Source organism: Lutra lutra, chromosome 5 (genome assembly GCF_902655055.1).
Source record: "Lutra lutra chromosome 5, mLutLut1.2, whole genome shotgun sequence".
NCBI lineage: Eukaryota > Metazoa > Chordata > Mammalia > Carnivora > Mustelidae > Lutra > Lutra lutra.
In genome coordinates this window covers 28,582,124-28,607,928 of record NC_062282.1, presented here as the reverse complement: position 1 = coordinate 28,607,928, position 25,805 = coordinate 28,582,124, and the positions used below count along the sequence as shown (strand labels likewise).

Below are 25,805 nucleotides of genomic sequence, written 5' to 3'. Positions count from 1 at the left end.
TTTAAATATATTACTGAGTATATACAAATAACCTACACTTACCTTACAATTTTTTAAAATCAGTCTTAAACAGAGAAAAGGGTACTGTACTCTGTATCATGACTCAATATTCCCCTCATTTCCATCTGGGACACTCTCCATCATATAATAAATAGTCCATCAGCTAAGATAGCATTATCAAGAGGCTGACCAAGAGCAGGCATGTCTGCTTTCTCACTTTTTACTAATGTCCAACAAGATAATTCAGTAGTCATGTATTATTAGTGAAAGATGCTTTACTATGATGAGGGCAAACTTGGGGAAATCATAAGATTTGCGATTCAGGCTATTCTCCGCATAAGGCGAGTCTCAGGAAACAAGCAGACACCTCACTAAGAATAACTGATGGCCTTTTCTGACGTGATCAAATATCTTAGCTCTGATGCCCAGTTTTATGTAACCTGACTCTCAGGTGGGGTTTCATGCTAGATAATGGACAAATGCAAAGGAAGACATAGGTAAAGAAATTGAAGAAAGGAGAACATTAAGAGTATTCTGATTTTAGTAAAAGCTATGTACATTGACTTCTACTTCTAGGCCACTGAAAAGCCCAGCTTAACTATTAGCTCAGTCCAATGACTTTCTTCCTTCTGGATCTTACTATTTTGGGCTCACGTGGGAGCTAGGTATAGGGAGCGAAATATGGATCCTGTGACTTTTCTTCTCTGTTCACTTATAATTGCAGCAAAAAAAAGGTAAGTGGGTGAGTCAGCTCCATGATTCTTAGAAGATATAGGTGGGCATTCTGTGGAAGAGGGGTTTATTTTTTATGGGTGTATTTATATGGATTTATTTATTATTTATTTATGGGTTTCACTTTTTGTGATGCTTTTAATCCTTTCTGACACTTAACATTGAGGGCTAACAGCCATCATAATTGTTTCTGTGTCCTCCCGTGTACGCGGGGCTATACTTGGGCTAAATTGATTGGTTAAAGAGCTCAGTCAAACAGGAAAACAGTTCTTTCCCTGAGTCACCTAATTACGTCAGCCTGTATAGTTGAACTGTAGCATACATATCGTCTATACCTATTAAAAAATAAGATTGATAACTATTGTTTCTTCTTTCTAGAAGGAAAGTAAAATAAAATTCTAGCCTAGGTAAACACATTAATTGATATTCCAAAGAGACAGTTATAGACACAGAATGGAGAAAGGCCCCATCCTAGGGGTTGTGGGAAGGCATGGAGTAGAGGTTGCCTTTTTTTTTTCCCACTCACTTTGTGCCTTGAAACGAGTACATTCTATCTTAAAAAAACATGAGGCCAAGGAGTATTTAAGTAGAAATCTATTTCTTTAGCCACAGGGTAGAATCCCACTTTCTGAAAGGTGAACCATTACTTGCCCTGACCCAGAACCTGAGGCACTATTTCTGACGTTGCAGAAAGTCCATACTAACTACCACTAAAGAAACTTCTTTCTCATTCTGCGTTTCAGTCACACTTAACCAAACAGATGGACTCCTGCACTTAAAGAAAGGCAAGAGCCTGTGTCTCACTTTTCATTTAGGTTGGTCTGGAAATTTTCAAGACTTTCTACTCCTCTTTCCCCTCTGCTACCCCTCATGGCCATCCTCCACTTGACTGTTTCCTCTCGTCTGAGATCTACTCTTGATCTGTGTCACTAAAGAGCCTTGCCCAAAGTTTCCCTCTCATTTCCAGGTACTGATGATGGGCCTCTACTGAAGCGGTGGGAAGCAAAGTTTTGTTTTTGTGTCTGACTTTTCCACTGCAGGTGACCCCTGAGGAGTTTATGAACTACTACGCAGGGGTGAGCGCGTCCATTGACACGGATGTGTATTTCATTGTCATGATGAGAACTGCCTGGAAGCTCTAAATGTAGGACCTGGGGACCAGGGTCTTGGGTATGGCCACGTGGCTCCAAATGGTTAAACATCAGCTCCAAGCCGGGATCATATTTGATTTCATGTTCATCCCAGTTTCTTTCGTGTCAACGCACACTGCATCTTCGGGGGCAGAAAAGACAGGATGTAGTTCATTGTGGCCTCACTTCGCTAAAGCTGTTTCCTTAGCTCTACTAGAGGGATTAATTAAAATAAGATTCAAAAAGCTACTAGAGCCGGGCTCTAGGATACATACAACTGTCTAATAAACATAGGTGTCTTCCTTGGCCATAAATAAAAGTTTGACTATTTTAATTACAATCCCTACCCACGCCCCCATGGTCTTTCACCACTTCATTTTAGATGGTCGGTTTCTAGGTGGGAGAATTCACCTGTTTTTATATCTGAATGTAAATATTTAAGTGCTTCAGTTCCAAATTGGGACCAGAAGAACCACACATCGGCCTCAATTTTTATATCCGAATCTTAAGTTTCTCTGCCAGTGGTTTAGGGAAGCCTCAGTTTGGTGAGTAGGTTTAGAATGACATTTTTGGGTCATCTAAAGTGTCTGTGAGAGGGGAGGCCATTTCCTTGAGCAGGTGAGCTAGGACCATCTGTGTAGTTAAAGTCTCAGGCTGGGCTGTGCTCTCAGATATTATGTGGGACCTCTTGCCCTGTGAGTGAGCAGACCGTATCAGCAAACCTTGGTCTGGTGGAATGTTCATCTCCCCCGTCCCTGCCATGGGCCAATAATATTGACATTCCTACCAGTACAAGGGGGTGGGGTACTTGAGTAGGTCTGCTACTCCAAGATTTTCCATCTTGACACTTCATGGCACAAAGTGTTCTCCTCCCAGATCTAAGCTTTGGCTTCATATTGTCAGTGTGTGAGACTCTCCCCATGAAAGGCTTCTAACCAAAGGCAGTCCCAGCTACTAGCAAATAGATATTGAAACCACCACTGTTGCTCTGTATGTTCTGTGTCTGGGCCCAGATGTAGAAGCACAGTGACAGCCCTTTGACTATGACTACCTGCCTTGTTACTCGAGGACAGTCCTTTTTGTCATCTCTGTTCCTGGCTGCATTCATCCCCTGCTTTGGGGATGTGGATTGAGATAATAGTCCCCTTTATGATCCCATGTATTTAAGTGGCTCTGGGTTTAGGGTCAATCAAACACACTTGCTGTATTTTGTACTAATTCATTTGTTTACTTTTTATCTCAGAGAGTTGGAAGTGGAGATCAAAATACACATTGATTTAAAATTTGTGAAAGCAGGTGTTTCCAGATAAGAATCATAGAAGTTTGTTTCTTGTCAAGAAGCCAATTTCCCACTTCCCTATGACAGGCTGGACAAGTGACCTTTTTCTTGAGGATAGTAGCATCCCCAAATTATGGGAAGCTAGTTTTTCAGAAATTGATTGCACAGGTCTGGCTTTCCACTGACTTTATTCTCTAGGCTTATGTAGAGATTGGCAGGCCAAAAGATGCCAGGTATTATGAAGAAATATGTAGAAATGAGGTAGAAATCCAGAAGAGGTTATGATGGAATGCACAGGGGGAAAAATCCATGTTTTCTGTAACCTGCACCTTGCAGATGATGGCGAAGGAGAGGTCTCAGGTTTCCTGGCAATGATTTCAAGTGTATTGTTCTAAATAGACTGTGCCTTTGATTTTGGGAATGACTCATACCTCTGCTTAATTGGAGAGTTAGCATGTGATTCTGAATAAAGACTAGGTTGTAACTATCAGCTTTGTCTTCCCCAGTCGTACTCTTGTTTCCTGTCTAATTGGGGCATGGCTATCAGATTTCAGATAACCTGTACCTCAGCGTGTATCTGGCCACATTCAGATGTCTCCCTTCCAGCAGGTCAGATTCTGGGCCCACAAGTGAGGATTTCACCAAGGACCCCCACGCCCGGTAAAAAAGATCTAACAACCTGATGGTCAAGAATCATTACATTCCTATTCTGAGTCTTAACTGTGATTTCTGGCCTCGTCAGGGCTCACTCATAATTTAACTCTTACTCCTTCTGGTAGCAGGGGAGGAACAAACAGTCATTTAAGAAAAATCATTTGCTAACAACACTTTTCTGGATGTATTTTCTATTTATTTGACTTACACAACTTAAATATTACTCCATTTCCAATTTAAAAAGTAAATACCGAGGTCAGAAGCTAAACACAATGAAATATCTCCAACCATTAGGAGCACCTTACCTTTGGGGCCAGGACCCCAGACAGGAAGGAAGGAAACAAGCCAAAGAGAAGAAGATGAGCTTAGCAGCTTTTCATGAAACAGAAACAGTATGTAAAAATTCTGAGAATCAGGATTGGCCACAAGAAGCCACCAGTATCAATACTGAATCTGGGTTCTAACCCTTTCCCCCGCCCTACCCCGCAAAGGCAAAACTAGGCAAGAATGGTGGTCTGACCCTAACCAGCTTCTTCAAGGGCTGGTTCCCATCCTGCCTGAAGAAGTCTTGGTATTGTAGCCTGAGGCAGAATTCTTCCAGCCCATTTGCACGGCTAATTTTCCTAGACATTCGAACCTTGATAGGATTTTGTCCCAGACCCAAATGACACGCTGGAGGGTGATGCATGGCTCTTTGTAGTTTGGTGGCAACACGGAACAACACTTCATACCCTAAGAGCAGCTTTTTAAGGCAGAGCTGGGTCCCCGCTTAGTAGGCTGCAGATTGCCTTTGTCACAGTTCAAGGTTGAATACATCCCATCAGTAAATATTTTTTGAGTCACTACCATGTGCCCTGTTCTACTGTAGACTTTGGGGGTAGAGGAAGAAGCTATAGGATAAATGCAAACAAAACCACTGGCTTTGAACCCAAACCAAGAGCCCAGAGTTCAGAGATAAGAGAGGAGGTGAAGCATCAGCACTGAAGGCAGGATAGTTGGGGCCCTTCCTATGGCAGTGTGCTGTAGGACCATGCAGTAAATTTATTGAATGTAGGCAGTCTATCATGACACTGCCAGGAAAAGACGCCTTTATTCTTGGAGGCAGGTCACAGTCAGCGTTTCACTTCCCTTGGCCACTGTGAATTGCCTCACTGAGCCACGAGAGTATAAGTAGGTAATGATCCAACCCTCTTTAGGCAACCTACAGAGGCAATTTATTCTGCTGATGTTTAATCAAGTGGAGAGATGAAATTAACCAAATATGTATTCTTGGCTGGTGTGGGGGCCCTTCTGCTCCTCCTTCATGAAATTCTACTAACACCCTCTGAGTGGTATACCTTTTTGGATTTATGCACAACCCTCTGGAGCATAAAATGAACACCCCCTCCAAATTCCAGTTTTTCAGATCGGTCTTGCTTTCCTGGAAATTATAAGCTGCTGTTGTAAATTAAGAGCTTGTTGAAAGAAGCAGCAAGGTTTTCAATTTTAGAAATGCTTATGATTCAAGGAAAAATAAAGCTGCCAAAGGATCTGATAGGTTGTCATATAATGTCATCTTCATGTAACTGATCCTTTGGAAAGCCAGTTTCTAAGTGTGCTTCTACTCCTCCAAGATGCTGATGTGGAAACTACATAACTTCGATGAGATAACTAGTTTTTCCCTTGTCTTAAAAAAAAAAAAACTTACTAAATGAATCCCTTAAAATTATGTCTTATAAGACAGATGACGAGTGAAATCTGTTGAAAGAAACATAAACAAATGATTGATGGGGGTTCTGAGAAGCTGCTGTGTGAGAAGAGTTCTTTTGCCACCTCAGTTGGTGTGGTGAGAAGCTTGTGGTGAAGCAGCTCTTCCTCTCTGAGAATAGCATGACCTTCTTGTTTTATTTTCACACCTGCTTCGCCAAAGCCAGTATCTTCCCTCAGCAGAATAGAGTGAAAGGTGCTCTTTAGGAGTGAACCCACTGAAAATGTGAGCCACCGACCAGTAGCTGAGGTTTTGATAATGGAACTTGCAACAACCAGAAAGGTATATCATATCAGGGAAAGAAAAATCTCAAAATGAACTGGCCTGTTCTAGAGTCTTCTTACTCTTCATAAATGGAATTTATTTGTTTATGATTTCTCTGGAGTATGATACAAATTCTAACAGCCACTGAACATGGTTGATGCCATTTCTGTTTCACCAAAGTTCTTGTAAGCACCATGAGTTTCCTGTTCTCACTCTCGTTCCCAACATGGGGACAAGTGCCGCACGGCTCAGATGTGTCATTCTGCACAAGACCCCATAATAAATTTAAGAGGGACCCTGTGACTCAGAGCTCAAGCACCTGAAATTTTGAAGCAAGATCTGAGTATGTAGTTTGTAATCCTGTCATGAAAGACTTGAATAACTTTTTCTTTACAAACCTTTGCACTTGGCACTCAGACACGGGTATTGATTCTGGGAACATCTTGATCTTATACTTGAAAGGTTTGAGTTGCTGGTCTCCTAGAAACACTCAGACCACATGCGGAACTGATGATGGCCCATGCTCTGAGAGAGCCTTGGAACAGAAAAGGAACCTGTAATTGAGAGAAAATGACAGATGGCAGAGTAGCTTCTCTTGCTGGGGTGATAGTGAGCCTCCGATTGCTTCCACCTTGATGGGATAAAGTGCAGCACAAACGCAGATCATTACCAAATGTCAGGCATTACCTTCTGAAATCCAGATCATTCTTTTAGTTTCCAAGGGGACTGCAGAATAAACTCTGTTCCACAGATTTCATCCTGAGTCATGCCTAAAATCTCATTTAGCAACATCATTCCACAACCATTTATTTAAGATTATCTTTGAAGTGCACAGTAAATAGAGTAAATCACCATTAATTTAAGCTCCTCTAATTGAGCTCGCTTAGGTAGGGTTTGAGTGAAAATTTACTTCCGTCTCACCAACACTAAAAAGAATGGGTTCTTAAGCAAGTCAGTATATAAAGTTTATAAGAGCTCTGTGCTGGCTTATGTGCATGTATGTTTTACAGGTACTTGGAGATATCTGTTTGCACATAAATGTAATTAAAATTCTAGTCATAAAAAGTTCCCAAATATCTGAAAACGGCCCTAGGCCAATTGTTCGTTGGCAATACTTTATTTATCTAACTGTGACTCAAACAATTTCTAGATAGTGAAGAGTTCCTATATGTAAATCTTATCCTGATAATATCTTTAATTGAAATTGAAGCTGAAAAAGTGTTTTATAAAACAGAATTTCAGTGACATTTATGATATAAATTTTCAAATATTTTGTTTAAAAAATCTATACATGCTTGTAGTGGGTAAGCTATGTATGCATTGAAAGCAAGAATTTGTCATAATGGCAACAGTTAAGATATTGCTTTGAGGAACCAGAAATTGAGAAGATTTTGAGCTACAAAGTTAGATCTGATTTAATATCTAATACCAACTTTGTCAATTTATCACATTATCATATTGTGTCTTGCCATTCACGTGATTTTCTAATTTAACAGAATTCCCTCAATTGAAGGCTTGAAACATTAACAACTCTGTATTAAAAAAGTTCATCTAGCTTTTGTTTCTGTTTTAAAGTCTTTCCAAAATATTTTTCTCTTTAATAGCTAACATGTTACATATCATGCTTCTTTAAAAGTTTACTTCCCAGATGGTGCTTTTGGATCATTTAAAATGTTGCTTGTGTGATAATTCAGTTGAAGGTGATGAAATTTCTTCTTTGAAAATGATAAGGCCCTTTTCAAATTGTACTTGCTCATGTTTTTAAAAGGACAAAATGTAACTTTACCCCCCACCCCCAATTATTTTGACAGCCAAGAATGAGAGTTTGAAAATTTGATGTCTATATTCCTTTTCCTGCAGGGTTGGACTACTCCCATTTGGCAGGCCAAGCAAGTTCCCGCAATGCCCAGCCTCTGAGTGGTACCCCTAAGACTGTGGGGAATAGAATACTCTGTGTGTTTGTATTAAGAAACAGGGGGAGTTAAGAGGGAGGACAAAGAAATGGAACCCACAGGCAGATTTCTGCTCTTTTAATTTCATTGCCCATTATAGGCTTCACAGGGCCAATGACGAAACACTAATACACATCCTGACCAAAATGAGAAGTTTGCCTTTTAGCACCTCCCATGTGGCTAGTGCCTTACATCCTGCTATTGAATCCCAGCCATCGTGGATTCCTGGGTGTCCAAGGATCCTGAGAAGCACATTCTCTAGTTCTATCCTTTATTTCAGTCATCTTACTTAAACTTCCTTTCCTTAAAGAGCTTTTTTACCTGTACATTTATGCTATAAATTTCTCTATTCTAAAGTATTAATAATAATCATAAGTATAATCATGCCAAGTGTGCTCTGGAGTAGAATGGTCCCATTGGACCTTATGTGATGATGGAAATGTTCTCCATCTATGCTCTCCAAGATGTCAGCCTCTAGCCACATACAGTGATTGAGCATTGGAAATGTGGCTAGTGCAACAGAGGAATTCAGTTTTTCATTATGTTTAATTTTAACAAATTTAAACTTAAAAAGCCACGTGTGATTAGAGGCTACAGTATTGGATAGCACAGCTCTAAACATTTTTATCTTAATGCAAAAAGTGATGGCCAGTGGGCAGGTGGGTCTTTAGCCTACCGTGCAAGGGCCCCACCTCAGAGGGGAGGGGCAAGCCAGGTTCCCTGATCCCCAGTTACCTGACTCTGCTTGATTGTCAGTGGCAGATCAGACTCCACTGAAAACATTTCGGGGAGAATGTAAAATGCCTTACCATGTCTCACATATTTTGACACCATTTCCTTCTTTTTCCCCTGCCTTTTACCCCTCTCAGGTTTCGAAAGAAGAGTTTTTGAACTATTACGCTGGTGTCAGTGCTTCTATTGACACTGATGCCTATTTCATTTTAATGATGACAAAATCCTGGAGATTATGACTTTCTGTCTGTTAATTCTTTTGGAAATCGGGGACTCTCAGAGAGTGGAATGACTTTGAAAGAAGTCCAATGCTATAGATTCTTGATAAGGTGTAAACTAGTTTCTGAAAGATCTAGGATTTTTAAAAGCAATAGATCTTCAGTCATCTTACTTAATGGCCTGGAACATATGCATTGCTAAAATGCCTGAGGATATATTTTTAAATCAGAAAGAAAGGAAGAACAGAAGGAAGGAAGCAAGCAAGCAAGCAAGCAAGCCATGAAGTGAGACTGGCAAGTGGTTCTTCGGTGAAATAATGTACCTCTTGTTATAGTTGTTTCTCTTACAGGGGTAAATGTAGATGTTTCCCCAAATCTCTACTTGTTCCCTCTCTTTCCAGTCTTTAGCAGTGGGTGATGATAAAAAGATTGGAAGAACATCTGACTTTGTAAAATTTCCTGAGCTTACTTATTTTAATGTGTCTCTTGGTGAATACAAATAAAATTTATTTTATTCTGAAATTTAATGGTCTTTTTTTTTTCTATCTTCATATTTTAGGCCAGGGATTTAAAGTCAACAAATGCCCACACATGAATGAACAGGGGTCACAAGTGATTCTGGTGACAAAAGGAAGGTGAGCTCAGTTGGCCCTCTTGGTAGAAGGCTAGGATTTTGTGGGATCACGTCCTGGGTCAACCTATCAGGAAAAAAAGACTTGGAGGCTTTCTGGAACTTTAGGGTACACCAGTGAGGAAGACTTTCAAACTGTTTTGGTAATTCATCTTTGGAACCCACTTTTAGGCTCCTCCATAAGGCAGATGATGCAAGGTTTTCTGACCCATTTGTCTTCCTCTAATATTTGCTTCTCAGGAAACAAAAATGGCTGGAAGTTGGCCACACATATAACCACAGACCTTCATCTTGGAGAAATGAGGTGGGAGAAGGGATGAAAGTCTGGGTTTTTCACACTTTAATGAGCCCCCAAATCACTGGAAGAACTTGTTGAAATGCTAATTCTGATTCAGAAGGCTGGAGTGGGGTTTGAACTTCAGCCTTTCTAACAAGCTTCCCTGTGATGTTGATGCCTCTGGTCTTCAGATAACACTTCAAGCAGCAAGGGATAGAGATACCAGCTTGTATATTTCCAGTGCTTTTGTTTCACTATTTGTCCATCTGTTGTTGGCCGTTATAATTTGTGATTTTCAATTGCTGGGCCATCCTCTCCTTGCCCTCAGAGTCTTGAAAATATGAAGGAGGTACCAAGAAAATATATGTGCCCCCAGGCATGTGTAGGAGCGAAATAGCACTCCCAAGAGGCCTTGTGTGGAGGCATTTTAATTGGAGCATTTCTCACAGCTGAGGGCTGAGTCCTGGAGACTTCCAGCCTTGAGATTCTGAATGTGTCAGCCCGCCAGGAGTGGGTCCATCTCTTAAGACAGACATATGTTGAGCAAGCTCATAGAAACTGATGCTACAACTGGAATGCCAAGCCATTCATCTACTATGGAGAATGCAATTCTCACACTTGCTGAGGCCAGATCAGAAAACCTCCTCTGGGTTTGAGGATGGGAGAGAGTGATGATTCAGCTCTCAGTCTAGTCACTTAGCGGTTTATTCTGCTACTAAGCAGTGCAGAGGGCATACACATGGCATGTTAGGTAACATTTGTGGTAAACAAACCCTAAAATTTATTATAGCTCACACAATAGATATTTCTTTTTCATTCCTGAAGCAGTATTATGTATCCAGTTTGTGGTCAGTGAATAGCTTTCCTCTAGGTGGTGATTCTGGGTTGCACGATTCCTCCATTTTATGATTCTCCTGTTTTCCTAGGCTCTGTAGTCACTGAGATCCAGATATCTGAAGGGAAAAAGTATGTAGAGAAGGCTGAAGAACTTTCTGAAAAGGTAGGGTCTGGAAGGGACACACATCTCTTCTGCTTGCATTTTGTTTGATGACACTAGTCACATGATTACATCTAAATGCAAGGGAGGCTGGGAAGTGTAGTCTCAGTCAGGAAATCTTCCTGCCAATGCAAATCTATCTAACAGCGGGAGAATACAAATTTTAGTGGACCACTAGCTGTCTCTACCACTTAAAATAGCAGTCCCCATTGCCTTCCATTTTCTTTCTTTCTTTCTCTTTCTTTTCTTTCTTTCTTTTCTTTCTTTCTTTCTTTCTTTCTTTCTTTCTTTCTTTCTTTCTTTCTTTCTTTCTTTTGTTTCTTTCTTTCAATTTTTTTTAAGAGAGAGAGAATGAGCAGGGCAGAGGGAGTGGGAGAAGAAGACTCCCCACTGAGCTGGGAGCCCCACGGGCTAAATCCCCAGGACCCTGGGATCATGACCTGAGCCAAAGGCAGATGCTTAACTGACTAAACCACCCAGGTGCACTGCCTTCCATTTTCTCAGGGAGGCATGTTTGGTGGTCCTGCTAATCCATGTGGAGTAAGGTATTTGCCAGGTTGGAGGAGTATAGAACCGAGGTCTTTCTATTCTTAGTCATATTAGCAACTAAGAAAACAACTTCTACAACCACATCAGGTAATGATTCTCCACTTGGCCTGTCTTATCTCTTGGCCTTATGGCTCTATTCTAGATCTTGAAATTCATGCTATGCCAACACTGAGGCAATTCTTCCTTTATCTCCCTCTATGGTATAGGAGCTAGGAATTTCCCATCTATGTCCACACAGGAGTTTTCTGTGGGGAGTTGTAGCTATGTCTTATCTCACATGCTGGAATCAGGTTACTTATGTTAGTAAATGAGAAAATTTTTGCCCTAGAGGCAGGTTCTTTGTTGGAAACAATTATAAGGTTATTTAGTCACTGGAATAAGAACAAAGGGCATACGTATTAGAGTATTTAATGAAATTAGGCTGACAGTTTATTGCATTGCATTCATCTTGCCAGTAAGACCATAATATTCTTTTCATAACAATCCCTGGAGGGAACTAACAAAAATTCCCTCCCTGACCTCTCTGTTTCTCAATGTTTCATAGCTGAGCAACTACCCATGAAAGGGACACACTTTTCACTTTAGATATGTTAATTAGACATGTCAATGAAATCACTCAGGATCTGGCCTACCTCACCCATTTGAGGGTGATGTTAGCTTCTGTAGGGTACTTTTCTATACCTCTGTTCTAATTGTGTATAAAATATCACAGTAAAAATAATATTGCTCTGTGGGCTATCTTATTTCCATGCCATTTGGAATGTACCCAACTGAAGCCCTGGTGAACTGACCAGACATCAGATACTTTCTTGTTTCATATTGGAAGGAAGGATTAAGTTGGAACAATCTTATCTGGAAATAATTCAGCAGAATAACTAATCATCCTAGTTTAATAAATTATGGGAAGTTTTCAGGGTTTGTGAGTATTGTCTACTGACAAAGTAGACTATTATTACAGACAGAAATTGTAGGGAAAATCTTTAGAATCAGATAGCATTAAAAATCAGGACATCATTAAGATATTAGCTGTAACACATAATGCCAGCTCCAAAAAATGGCAGGAAGGGAGACTTTTCTTTCTCCAGTTGCAAGAGCCCAGGTAACAGACATTTGCACATGTCACTCACGTTCACTTGAAATCAGCAGATCTAAAATAAAATTCATTACTCCTTTCCCTGGCCTCCATTAGTCCTACCCTATCTTTTACTAATACTGAACATACTTTTATCTCAGTCTGTAGTCTTCAGCTACATGAGCTAGAACCCAAGGATCTTCGTTCCCTCCCTTGCCAAGAAATGGTTAAGAGTGCAAATGCCAGAGTTGGCCTGCCTGGTTTCAAATCTGATTCTGTGTGGCTTACTAGCTTTATAAGTTTAGACAAACTACTTGACCTCTCACAGCTCAGTTTCTCTTCTGCTAAGTGGAGATAATGGGATAATATATGGGAAGCACTTAGAACTTCAGCTGGTGCTAAATAAGCTCTGTAGAAGGGTTTGCTATTATTTTACAGCACTTTTTTGAGTCAGCTGATTTTTTTTTTGTGTGTGTGTGTGTGTGTGTCCTTTTCTCCTTCCCCATTGTACATGTTGAGTTCTTCCTACCTCAAATGTAGAAATGGTCCCCAGGTAAGTCTGTGCCTACAGTCTTATACCTTTTCCTCTACCCTTCATGCTAATACCAGGATGATTTTTCCTACACCTCAGGTTCAATCATGTCACTTCATTTCTTAAAGATATTAAAGATATTCAGTAATTCCCCAAGCCCATTTGAGAGTTCAGACATATGGCATGACATTTAAGGCTTCCATAATTTGTCCTGACTTATATATTTCCAGATGTCTCTTCTGAGCACAGAGCCTGATGCTGGTCTTGATCACACAACCATGAGATCATGACCTAAGCTGAAACCAAGAGTCAGATGCTTAACTGACTGAACCACCAAGATGCCTCCTTTCCTATGGTTCTCAGATGAAGCATACAGGGGAAGGGAAGGGAAAACCCCAGTTCATGTAAGTATACATGAGACATCTACTGTCCTTCTTTTCAGGGTCTCTTAAGTCCATCAAATCATGGCGGCTTCTCTACCAGACTTGGGAAATGACAAATTCGAGAAGCTACCAGTGGGGTAGATGAAGAGCTCTTTTGAGAGTTCTATGGATATCTAGGTGAGAAACAGATAGGCAGTTGAGCATTCATTCAACCAGAAAGTATTTAGTAAGCAAATATTCAGTACTACCAGTGAGTACTGTCCTAGGTGCTAGAAATTTAACCCTGAACAAAAGACATATGATATATTTACTCATGGAAGTTCAGCTTGGTGGACATGATTCTAAAGCTCAGGGTATAGGTCTGGATGGATAAGAAAATCTTGAAGGTAAAAAGCCAATGAATGTAATGGAAATAGCAAAAGTACAGGAGATATCAGATGATTGAAGGGACAAAGTTCTGGAATGGGGGAAGGAAGTGTAGAGTAAAGGACAGTAATGGTTGAGTTGGTCTTCTACTGACAGAGGCATGTCTCATCCTTTGACTGGGAGAAGAGTTGGTAGGGATTTATGGGAATTTGGGAGTTTGTAGATGGAAATATGAAGAGAGGAAAAAGAGTCGTGGCTTAGTTTTCTCAAAGAAAGGCAAAAATACCTGCTAGGAATGAGAAGGGTTGAGGTTTAATGGGGCGATTTGGAGAGGTGGAGGTTTGGCAGGAATCACAGAGGGCCTTGGAGGGGAGAGAGGACTGCCAAACACCAATAGAGGAAAGCACAAATTTATATGGACACCACTTGGCAGGATTGTGAGATTTCTACCAGGACAATATAGTAGATAGGATGAAGAAGAAGAGATGGGAAACATAGAGACATACTATATTGACACAGGACTTGACTTACCTCCAGTTTGACTTTGGTCTGTACTTTCTAATGAATTAAGTTCTTTTTTCCAACCTATCTCTTAACTCAGGCAAAAGACCTGGAGGGCAAAGCATCCCATTATGGGAACCGAAACCACCCCCTTAAACAATAATGGCTGCCCTGACGCTAGCTGGCCAGACCCTGCATGATTGTCCCTACAGCAATGGTTGGCCTTATCTTTACTGCTCGGCTAAACATACCCACCAACCTGGATCCCATATTTTCCTTATATAAACCTAGAAGTATTTTCAGCACTTTGGAGACAGGCTTTGGGCCATTAGTTCTCTGTCTTCCTAATGTTGGCCTTGCTGAAATAAATTCTTGTTTCACTACTGGATTTTATCAGTGGTGAGTGGCTGAACCTGTTCTGTTTGGGACCCCTAGAGCCAGGTGCTCTTGCATTTCATCTTGTTTCATAGCATCTATCACTGCAAGTTGCAACTAAGATGTGCTTGATGAACTATGGTGGAATTCAGAAATTATTTAAAAGATGGGAGGATAGGACATCTTGAAGTTTACTTCTGTGTCACCCACAAAAGAAATCAGATTATGACTCTAGAACAAGAGAATCTCATTTTTTTATTATGTTACATTAGTCACCATACAGTACATCATTAGTTTTTGATGTTGTGTTCCATGATTCATTGTTTGCATATTTTTAGTTGAGTAAGTCAATATCAATGTTATTCTAGAAAAATGAACTTTACAGAAAAAAACAAAAGTTTTAATTCCAAGTAAGAATTATATTGAGAAACATTTTATTCTTTTAATTATTTTTATTATAGTAATAAAACATATACACTCCCTCCCAAAAGGAAAAGAGACAAAACAGTAATTGAAAAGTCTTTTACTTTTATATTCTCATCTATCATTCCATTCTTTTCCTTAATAATAACCACTGAAAACGTTTTGGAGCTTTGCCTTCCAGAGTTTTTTCAAAGTGTATTCTAACTCTAATATTCTATCTCTCTATATATATACTTTATGTATATATATATAAAGTATTTTATATATACTTTTAAAAAAGATCTTTTGGAGTGTCTGAATGGCTCAGTCGGTTGTGTCGGACTCTTGGTTTTGGCTCAGGTGATGATCTCAGAGTCCCGAGATTGAGCCCTGTGTTGGGGATCCATCCTCAGCGGGGGAGTCTGCTAGAGATTCTCTCTCTACTTCTGCCCCTCCTGCACTTGTACACTGACTCTTTCTCTCACTATCTCTTTTTCTCTCTCTAAAATATACAAATAAATAAAATCTTTTAAAAAGGAGATCTTCTTAGTAGACACTTTTGTTTGCTTCTTTAACATCCTTTATTTCATTCCTCTCACCCTTATTTTGGCTGAGACCCATCTCATCCCCAGGTCCAGAGAGTGAGCCATTTCCAAGCCTGTTAGTGCAAGGCATTCTCTAGTGACTGTCTTTGGTCCAGGGATGCCCACATGACTTTAACTGGGTCAATCATACTGAAGGGAAAAAATTAAATTTCATGCTTAGGAAAGGAGTGTGTGTGTTTTTTCTCCCACTTAACAATTCATATGAGAAATGGCTAGATTTGCTGCTATTAGATTGAGAGATCTATGAATATTGAAATCCTTCCATTGCCCAGCCACTTCTCTTTCCCCCAAAATCCCCAGCACAAGTATAGACAAAAGCCCTATCATTAAGGAATGGAGAGAAGGTGTCTGTGGTGCTGTTGTTGTATGAATGGGACAGGACAGCTTCCTCAGATAGGGACAACATTTGTATTGTCCTGTAAATGTGGCCTCATATCTATCCTCATATCTGACCGAAGGAGCTGCATTAATGTCTCAACTCTTTATCCCTTTCCTATCCACATGCTTTACCTTATGTTTCAGAGTTCCCATAAAGAAAAAAAAGTATTTCTTCACTCCTTGAGCCTGGGTTTGGCTATTTGATCCGTTTGGCCAATAGGATAAGGTACAAATGACAGAAGTGACAGGGGTACTAGTTCTGGACTTAAGTCTCAGAAGGTCTTTGTGTTTGTTTTCTCTCTTGCACCTCTACTATGAAAAGAATAAGACTGAGTAGCTTGTTAGTCTCAAGAAAAAGATGGGCACCTCACAGATCAGTGTATTTCCAGTTGAACCCAGCGTAAGTCAGTTGACTTTTGTTCTATTGCAGATGCAGAGTCATTGCAGCTGATACTAGTAGAATCACCCAGCAGAACTCAGCCTAGGTCATCCAACTCCCACACGATGAACAATTTGTGACAATAAATGATGCTGTTTAAAGCCACTCAGTTTTGGCACGGTTTGTTACTGACCATCAATACAGCAATAGCTAACAGTTACACAGCTCAATCTGGTATTTTCTCATTGTGGAAATGATAGAGGAAGGGAGAAAGACCTCTACAGAATTTCCTCTTCCTAGAAGCCTTTGACAAAATGGCACAGACATTTTTCTTTATCATTTATCTAAATCTCTACCATATAATTTTTAGTGACTTTGTTATTATTCCATAGCATGGATATGCCATATTTTATGTAGAATATTTATGATTTTTCTCCTTTATGAACAGTGGGGCATAGATATTTTGGTTACATGTATTTTTGAGCCCCTCTGATTATTTCTGTAGAGAATTCTTTTTTTTTTTTTTTAAAGATTTTATTTATTTATTTGACAGAGAGAAATCACAAGTAGGCAGAGAGGCAGGCAGAGAGAGAGGAGGAAGCAGGCTCCCTGCTGAGCAGAAAGCCTGATGTGGGGCTTGAACCCAGGACCTGGGATCATGACCTGAGCCGAAGGCAGCGGCTTAACCCACTGAGCCACCCAGGTGCCCCTGTAGAGAATTCTTGAAAGTGCAATTTCTGAATATACACATATAGATTTTTGTTATGTATGTCTAAAGCATCTTCTTAAAAATTTTCACTGATTTAGGGCGCCTGGGTGGCTCAGTGGGTTAAGCCGCTGCCTTCGGCTCAGGTCATGATCTCAGGGTCCTGGGATCGAGTCCCGCATCGGGTTCTCTGCTTGGCAGAGATCCTGCTTCCCTCTCTCTCTCTCTGCCTGCCTCTCCATCTACTTGTGATCTCTCTCTGTCAAATAAATAAATAAAATCTTTAAAAAAAATTTTTTTTTCACTGATTTATAGTTCTACCAAAAGTATATGAAAAAGCCTATTTTCATATGCCTTTCCCAACATTGAAGTTTAGCAATATTTTTAATTTTCACAATTTAATAGGCAAAATATTTACCTCATTATTTTATTTGCACTTTTTATTCTGAATGAGAGAGAGCATATTTCCCATTTCCTATTTTTAGAATAAATTTTGCTTTTGTGAACCATCTGCTAATGTGCTTTGTCCATATTCCTCTTAAATTATTCATTTTTTGCTTATTGATCTGTAAGACTCTGGATACAAAGGATATTAGCACTGTGCCTATCTTGTAGTTACTCTGTTTTTCCAGTTTATTTTTATCTTCTTTTTGTTGTGCATTTTTTAATTTAATAAAGAAATTAAAATATTCTAAATTTTACATACTCAAGTGTATTACTTTTTCTTCTTCTTTTTTTTTTTAAGTGTATTACTTCTTTTATGGTTTCTGGGTTTTGTGATTTTTTTTAGAAATGCTTTTCACATCCAAAGAGTATAAAATGATTTGCTCATGTTCTCTAGCATATTTGTTTTCATTTTAAAAATTATTTATATCTTTGATCTATGTTGGATTTATTTTAGAAGTCAGTACTTCCACCTTTATCTACAAATGGCAAGTGTATTATTCTAATCTCTATTAAATAACCTACCTTTTCTCCACTAATTAAAAGTAAATGAAATTTTTATAAGTACCCAGATTTGGACACATAGGTTCTCTATGTCTATGTCTATGATTGTCAAAAAACAGAAAACAAAAATTAAAAAGAAAAAGAAAAAGAAAAAAGGAAAATCTAACCAGAGATATTTATAATTTCTAGGCAAGTAACTTTGTAGCTTTTTGCACTGATAATTTTTATCATTTTGTCATTTCTAAATATAAAATGAGTATAATTTATATTATCTTTAAAAAATGAATACATGTCAAAATCACTCATTTGGTCAGTTTCTTCTCAATTCTTTTCTTCTCCAGACTTGTGCAGGCTCTTCTTGAACACATATTTCTCCATATGATATTTAGAACAATAGTATATGTATATATGTATATGATGTGAAGACTACACATCACTTATTAAATATGATTATTTCTGAGCAGTGAATTGGGGAATGAGGTCTTTTACTTGTTTCATCATATATGTCTGTGTTTCTTAAATTTTGAGGAATAAGCAAGTATTAGTTTCATAATAAATATTCAATGAAGATTTAAAGAAATAATTCAACAAGTGGAAATATTATAGTCAAAGGCCTTAATAAAGTCTTTGTGTCTTTTAGTGTATTTTTTTTACTTGATCCCTTTGAGTTTTCCAGGTATGCAATCATTTCATTTGCCAATAAAGATCACTTAGTTTCCTCCTGTTTAATATTTATGCCTCTTACGTTTTCTCCTTGTCTAATTGCACTTTCTAGCATTTCAAAAACAATGTTAAATGTGGTGACAATGGAATTTCTTCTTTTTTATTTCTAAGTTTAATGGGGTACTTTTAATATTTTACCATTGAGCAAGACCTTGGCTTACATCCTATTCTTATTTTGCTAAAGCTTTTTTTTTTTTTTAATTAATCCTAAACATCACTCAAATCTGCTTTGGCATCCTTACATTTAAATCCATGAAAGTTTATTGATGTGTGAAGAAGGGACTTGACAGCATATTCATCAGTCTCATAGAAGAGCATTTACTGAATTTTTTTTTAAAGATTTTATTCATTTCATTTGACAGACAGAGATCACAAGTAGGCAGAGAGGCAGCAGAGAGAGAGAGGAGGAAGCAGGCTCCCTGCCGAGCAGAGAGTCCGATGCGGGGCTCGATCCCGGGACCCTGGGATCATGACCTGAGCCGAAAGCAGAGGCTTTAACCCACTGAGCCACCCAGGCGCCCCCATTTACTGAATTTTTATCTAAGCTAATTATTCCTTAACCTATAAAAGTAGTATTTCATTGTTATCAGTAGACAACAGTGTCTTTGGCTTAATATTAAAATATTTTCTGATTACTTATCCTTTTCATAATTTGCAATAAAATAATTTGTCATAAAAAAAGAAAAAGCCCTTCTCAGTCTCTGTGAGTTCTCTTCTCATTGAGAAACTTTTACCAGAGTAGAAAGGAATTGACCCTCATAATTTACAGTTGAGGGGTCCACCAGATCAGCTCAACTGTTTCTGCAAAATTTGACATCAAAATTTTATTTTCAAACCTCAGGGGCTTCATGTGTTGTTTGCTTCACATTTGTTTTCCCCAGTATTTTACATGAGTGTTAATGTATTCCTCCGACCCACCAAGTTTTATGCATCATACTTTCTTTGCCTTAACAGCTACCTCATTGCAAGTTATACAGAAATCTCACAGAAATGCCACAAGCCATTAAAATGTAAAGTTAGATTAGACTTCAATGTGCATCAGAAATACACTAAATAAGTAAATAAACAAAGTTAAATGCAGATATTCACCAGAGAAATGAAACTTTGGAAAATTCTTTCCCCCATACTATTGTTTCCCCACTTCTGTGGTTACAGTGGTTAAGAGTGCAGCTGGGGAGGTAACTGTGGATGGGGTAGGCAACTGACTCCCTACACGTGGCTGCCCAGATGTGCTACTCTCTCAGGGATGCAGTGCCTGTCTCTGAGCCTCCTATCCTGGCATTAATCTATCCTGAATGGTGATAAGGAAGCACACTGACTAATATCATTCACTAGCATGCTGATTCATTCATTCCATGTTATGATTGAGTGCCTTCTTGATTCTTACGTACTATGTTTAACAACACACATACACACCAGTAAGTCACAGTTCTCTCTGCCAGAGTACTTAGAAGCCCAAAGGGGAGTCAGATCAGATAATGCCAAATCGATGTGGTGAATAGAGGTAAGCCTAAGGTGTTACAGGATTCCTCCATTAACCCTGATACACAAATAAAATTTATTATGCCACAACCCTGATTAAAATCCTTCCACGTATTCCCTGAAGACTAAATCAAAACTTCTGAGACTGGCCTGTCAAATGCTTAACCATTGCTCCCCACCAGTTCTCTTAAATACCATCTTAGCCACCGCTCAGCAGACTCTCTGCCTGTGGATGGCTTCCACTGAACCACCTGTTGAATGAACCAGCACACTTCATTCTCTCTGTGAGGTACAGTAACACCTCCGCTGAGACTTGGCTGCTAGCAGGTTATCTTCTAGTGAAACATAAACTCACCCATGTCAGTCCTGCGTGTTTCAGACTTGTGTAGACCAACTGGACCTGTTACTGTGATCAAATTATAAGGCTGATGAAGTTTGAGTATGCAAAGAAAGACTCATGTGGATCTACAAGAACTATCTTCAATGGTTTGAAAAAAAACCTGACAAAGGCATGTTTGTCATGGAAGAATGCTGCCACAGGGCTGAAAACATGATGGCATGAGGGCTGTTGAATACCTTTAAAGAGTTGAAATAATTAAAAGTTAAAAAATTAGAAAATTAATTTTAAATTTAATTAATTTTAAATTTAAATTTAATTCAAATTTATTTTAAATTTAATTTTAACAAATTAAACAATTTTGAAAAATTAAATACCTTTACAAAATTAGGCATCTACAATTAGTTTTTTTTTTAAGTGTTTGAAGGTCCTTATCTATCTTAAAGAAGGCAAAATTGGAAAGAGTAGATGATGTGCTGCCGTGTGCTTTACCCAAGAAAGATGATGTGGAGCTACGGTCAACAACCCACAACCCAAAGGAGCAGCTTTCGTCTTGTTACAGATGAGTGCTGAATGGGCATACAGTCAGACGTTTTAATTAAAATAAAGTGTTCCAGGCAGCAATGTATTACTTTTTATAAAACTGCCCTGGGTCTGTGTTTACAAGGGAGGCAGACAAGGAGGCATCACCTATTGTATCTATACCTCCCCCAACATCCCATGTTCTGTCACAGCTCCGTGACTTTGAGCAGCTTTCTCTGCCAGGAAACATCCTCCAGGTTCTTGTATCTCTGTCACATTCCTGCTTCCACTGCATTGCCACATCAAGTATGATTTCCTTCACATTGTTGCTACTGGTTTGTTTGTTTTCCTTCCTCAGCCAGCGGCAGCAATTCATTCCTATATTTGGAGACAACCCCAATCTACGAGGCACAGCCTCTTACTGCAGAAGATGCAAACACAAGCTCTTCTCTGCTTCCCATTGCTTGAGCCCAGGCACCTGAGCTAGGTAGGCATTGTTACACCTAACTGCAGACTCCGGGACGTGAAGCTGCCAGACATGGTGGTCAGGTCTACTCTGGGGTTGGTGGTGGTTGTGGAGGAGGCTGACTTCAGTTTTTGAAGGTGCCTGTGCTAGAGGGAAGGGATGGCTTTGTGAACTCCATGTTTGGTTCTTCGATCCTCTCAGATATTCTGGGAGGACTCTAGTAGCCTTTTTTTTTTTTTTTTTAAAGATTTTATTTATTTATTTGACAGAGAGATCACAAGCAGGCAGAGAGGCAGGCAGAGAGAGGAGGAAGCAGGCTCCCTGCTGAGCAGAGAGCCCGATGCGGGGCTCCATCCCAGGACTCTGAGATCATGACCTGAGCCACCCAGGCGCCCCTCTAGTAGCTTTTTTTAATTCCTCGTCTGACAGATCAGCCTACATTTGTTTTTATTGCTTCAACTGAGAATCCTGGTGATACCTGTCCTTCAAGTATGTGATATGACATTGTAACTGTTCCTGTGTGTCTTTGGCCCCCGGTGATGGTGAAATGGAAACAGGGCATCCCATCTCTGTAACTCCAGTGCGTAACACAGGACAAAGTAATGTAAAACAGATACTCAACAAACTGTTGTTAATTCCTTAATTTGTGAATTCATTACTTAATTATCGAGTGAGTTTCCCCCAGAGATCCAAATATAAAATAACAGCAAATGACACCAGAAAGTGTTCAGTGGCTGAGGAGAACTGTGGCCCATTATGTCCCTTTTTCCTCACAGAAGACAAGCACAGGTATAGAGAGTTCCATAGCATTTAATTAAATATGAGATGGTAACACACATTGGATACTTAGATACTTAGCAGCCCTGCAAAATGTTTGTAATGCCAATGGGAAGTATGTGGTCCAATCAGACACCTTTACTGTAGTGAATGCTGGAACGTTTTTAGAACAACCCCAAAGAAAAACCACTGAGCTGACACAAAAGCCATCTGATCTGTACCATTCTAGTTGTCTTACCACATATTCTCACCACCTTCCTGGCCAGTTCCATTGTATAGCGCCTCCAGAAGTGTTATGAAAACACATGTATGCACATCTGAAATAGCCTATCCTTGGCTTTTCTGAAGCCAGTTTCCATGGAAACCAGAAGGACAGGTGAGGCAAAAGCTATTGGAAAATCAGTTGAATAAGCCAAGGCTCCCTGAATCCAGCCAGGATTGTTTAATTGACCAAATGAGCTGCCTATCAAAACAGCAATCATTTCATGCTATACAGAACTAGCGGTTTACATCTCTGCCTTCTGCATTGTCTTTCATCAGCTTTTCTCTCTTAATGAAATCTGAAAGGAGGTCAGTCAGAACCAACTTGTAATCTGATATTATACATTATCCCTGAGTATAAGATCACACATTAGCAGCAGTTATGATTATAAGAGGATAATACAATGATTTTAAATCTCTCCAGTAAAAGACAGACACTCACACACAAACTTCAAATGATAATCTGTGCCCAACAATACTGAAACATGGGATTTTAGAGCTAGAGCAACTTGGATCTTCCTCTAGACTTATGCTCTCATTTCTTTGAGAGATTGTCTATTATGTCAGGGAAACAAACTTTTGGCTTTAAGTCCTGACTTCACACCTCAGGTGGAATGACTTACCTGTCCTTTCTGTCTCCCAATTTTCCCGTAAGTCAAAGCTAACAACACACTTCATAGGACCTCTGTGGATAAGGTACCAGAGAACTAGGCTAATACAAAGTTTCCTGTGATGACCTCCTCTTTGAGACCTGGTTCTCATTTCTACAAAAGGTAAACTACACATGTCTACCTGGTGGAAAATGTCTTCTGCTGTTGACACACCGGGCAGATTCTGCTTTTCCTCCATGTAGACATGGTATTTTCTCTGATTTTCTTCAACAGGGCACTTTGAATGAACATGCCTCTATTATAGCACTTTATGTAATTATAATCATTTGTTTACAAAGCTGCCACTTTTATTAGATTGCCCACTTTATGAGGCCCCCAACTTTATTAGTCTTCGATTCCTCACGCCCAGCCCTGGGGTTGGCATATAGCAGACTTTCCATAAACACTTGTCAAGGAAATGAAAGGGATAATGCTTATGGAAATGCTTTGAAAATCACAAAATCACGAAGCAAATCTAAGGGAATGTGAGATTATATTCTTCACTACTGATTCAGAGAAAAGCATTTGTAAAGTATAATGCCCAATGGAAGAATAAATGATCTTACTATAATTAGGCTGCTAAGCCAGCAAATAAGATCTGTTAGAATTTAAAACCCCCTTCCCAGATATCACAAAACAAAACAAATAAAGAGATTAAAAACACATCACCTCCTCAACAAACTAAAAACAGAAAAAAAAAAAAAGATATGAAATATCAACCCCAACAACAGCAGGGACAAACTCCTGGACAAAACCAAACCAAATCCTGAACCCATGCCCTTCATGACTTCCTGTGCCTCAGCTGCCCTGTGTGATTCTGCAGGTGCCCAGGGGCTGGGGCCAGTGGGAGAGACCTCCCCTGCACTCCCCTGGGTTGCGATTACTTAGCTGTCTTAACCCGGTTTGAGATAATAACCAGAAATTCATCTAGACCAAGAAAGGCAAGGGGACGCATGTCAAATCTTCTTTATCTTCAAGACCAGGGCCAAGTCAGCTCACTCACTGTGTATGTTTACAGTTCTCCTTGAAGCTTGTGGCAGCATCTAAGGCCGTAAAACTCAGGACAGTCTGTAGATGCGTTTGGGTTGGGGCAGTCTCTACACACATAGAAAGGTTATTCTTGGTTTATTGCTCAAATGCACCTGTATCCAGAGCTGGTAACAGATTCTTCTATTGTCAATGGATGCAGCTGGGTGGTGGTAGCAAGAGAATCATGTGTTTGATAACTAATAGTAGAAATTTTGGGCTTCTCCTTTTTCAGAAAAACAAAGTCAAGTGGCATTTGTGGCTTTTTCTTGCCTTATTTGGTTTTCATAGACGTGGCTAGCCTGGTAGTTCACATACTACATCACCCTTTCTTTCTCTTAGCCTTTTTTTTTTTTTTTTTTTTTTTTTTTTTTTGGTGGCCTTGTCCCCATGTGTCTGGGAAACTCGTGGCTTATGCTGCTTGTCCTGGAATGAGTATTTATAACTTCCCCTTTCACTTTCAAAATGACCTAATTTGGACAATAAATTATATAGTAATCCTGTTCCATATTATTGAAGTCTGACACTTGTAAATGGAACGACCCCTAATCAAGGAGAAGGTACGTGGCTTGAGGGGCAGTGGGCACAGTTAGATGCCAACCATCAAACCCCATGCTGAGGGGGAACAAAATGTTACTTAACAAGTTAAACAAGTTACTTAACGCCTCCAAGCCTCAGTTGCATTATCCATTAGAAAAGAGAATAATAATAATAATAACAATAAAAATTGCGCCAGTGCCCGGGATTACCATGAGGATGCAGGGAGACAAGATGTGTAGAGCACAGGACACACAGTGAGTCCTAGTAATGGAAGTTATCATCCCTGTTCTCCTTTCCCTCGTCTGCCCTTGCCTTCTTCCTGCCGTACACCCCCCTTTCCCCTCTCCTTTACCCTTTTTTTCATTCTTTCCTGCTTCTTTTTCTTTCTGAAATAATGGAATAATTTGTGTTGCCTGCAGCAGAGTGCTCCTGCCTCAAGCCAAATGATCTTGGAGTGGGGAAGAGTGGTCCAAACTATGTTTCTGAATCCCGTAGATTATACGGAGAGCTGGCATTAATTTTGTCTTCTTTGTCCTATGAGGGAAAGTAAGTAGGAGTTCAGTCATCTTGGTCTTCATGGTTCCAGTCCTGCATTTCTGACAATTCACTGGTTTTGGTAGAAGCTGGACATGGTGACATATGCTTCTTCCTGACTTGATCCCAAGGAAGTGAGCCCGGGCTGTCCCCGGACAGCTGGGTTCAGTGTCAGGATTCCTGGCTGGAAAGGAAATGGAGTGGGCATGGTGCTATTTGTAGTTCCAGACTCAAGCAGCAGGCCCTGGTACATATGAGGCCCATTCTTGCCACCTTCCCTGCAGTCTGGGGACCTGGAAGAAGGTTGCACAAGGGCCTCACACATACTGATGCTTCCAGCCAGGCTTCCAAAGGGTGAATCTCCTCTGAAGGTTTTTGGGGTGATGACTGCATGCTCTGATGGCCAGGTGGGGCCCTGCATACCCCCTCGAAGCCTTTGCTTTTCAGTCTCATCGAGTTGTGGAGGAGAAGTATCTTGCAGAAAGCTCTCTGCTTCATCTCTAGCTTGAATGCCATCCACCTTATGAATCTGGCAGTCCAGGAAGCTTTCAGGGTTGAAACTCACATTCAAATTCTGTACCAAAAAAAGAGAGAAGGCATGGAGAGTGCTCCAAAGGGACACACAAGCAAAGGTTCAGTTCATGGAAGAATGTAAAGAACTTTCTGACAGGGGTCTAC

General features: G+C 39.8%; 2 protein-coding genes across 14 annotated transcripts in view; one reads left to right on the top strand and one right to left on the bottom strand.

The window, feature by feature from the left end:
* The window catches only part of CAPSL (calcyphosine like), a 29,695-nt gene extending 20,472 nt beyond the window's left edge, over positions 1-9,223 (top strand). For 4 of the 10 annotated variants that reach the window (XM_047731192.1, XM_047731190.1, XM_047731189.1 and 1 more), the window contains exon 5: positions 1,773-8,754. In XM_047731192.1, coding sequence (XP_047587148.1) covers positions 1,773-1,874 — 102 coding nt within the window. In that variant the 3' untranslated portion in view covers positions 1,875-8,754. Of the gene's footprint in view, positions 1-576; positions 735-1,772 lie in introns of all 10 variants that reach the window. The other 6 variants (XR_007127647.1, XM_047731186.1, XM_047731194.1 and 3 more) reach the window with 6 other exon arrangements.
* A 12,910-nt stretch (positions 9,224-22,133) lies between these two features.
* The window catches only part of IL7R (interleukin 7 receptor), a 31,556-nt gene continuing 27,884 nt past the window's right edge, over positions 22,134-25,805 (bottom strand). For all 4 annotated transcript variants that reach the window (XM_047730812.1, XM_047730815.1, XM_047730813.1 and 1 more), the window contains one exon: positions 22,134-25,701. In XM_047730812.1, the coding sequence (XP_047586768.1) occupies positions 25,198-25,701 (504 nt within the window). In that variant the 3' untranslated portion in view covers positions 22,134-25,197. The remainder of the gene's footprint in view (positions 25,702-25,805) is intronic.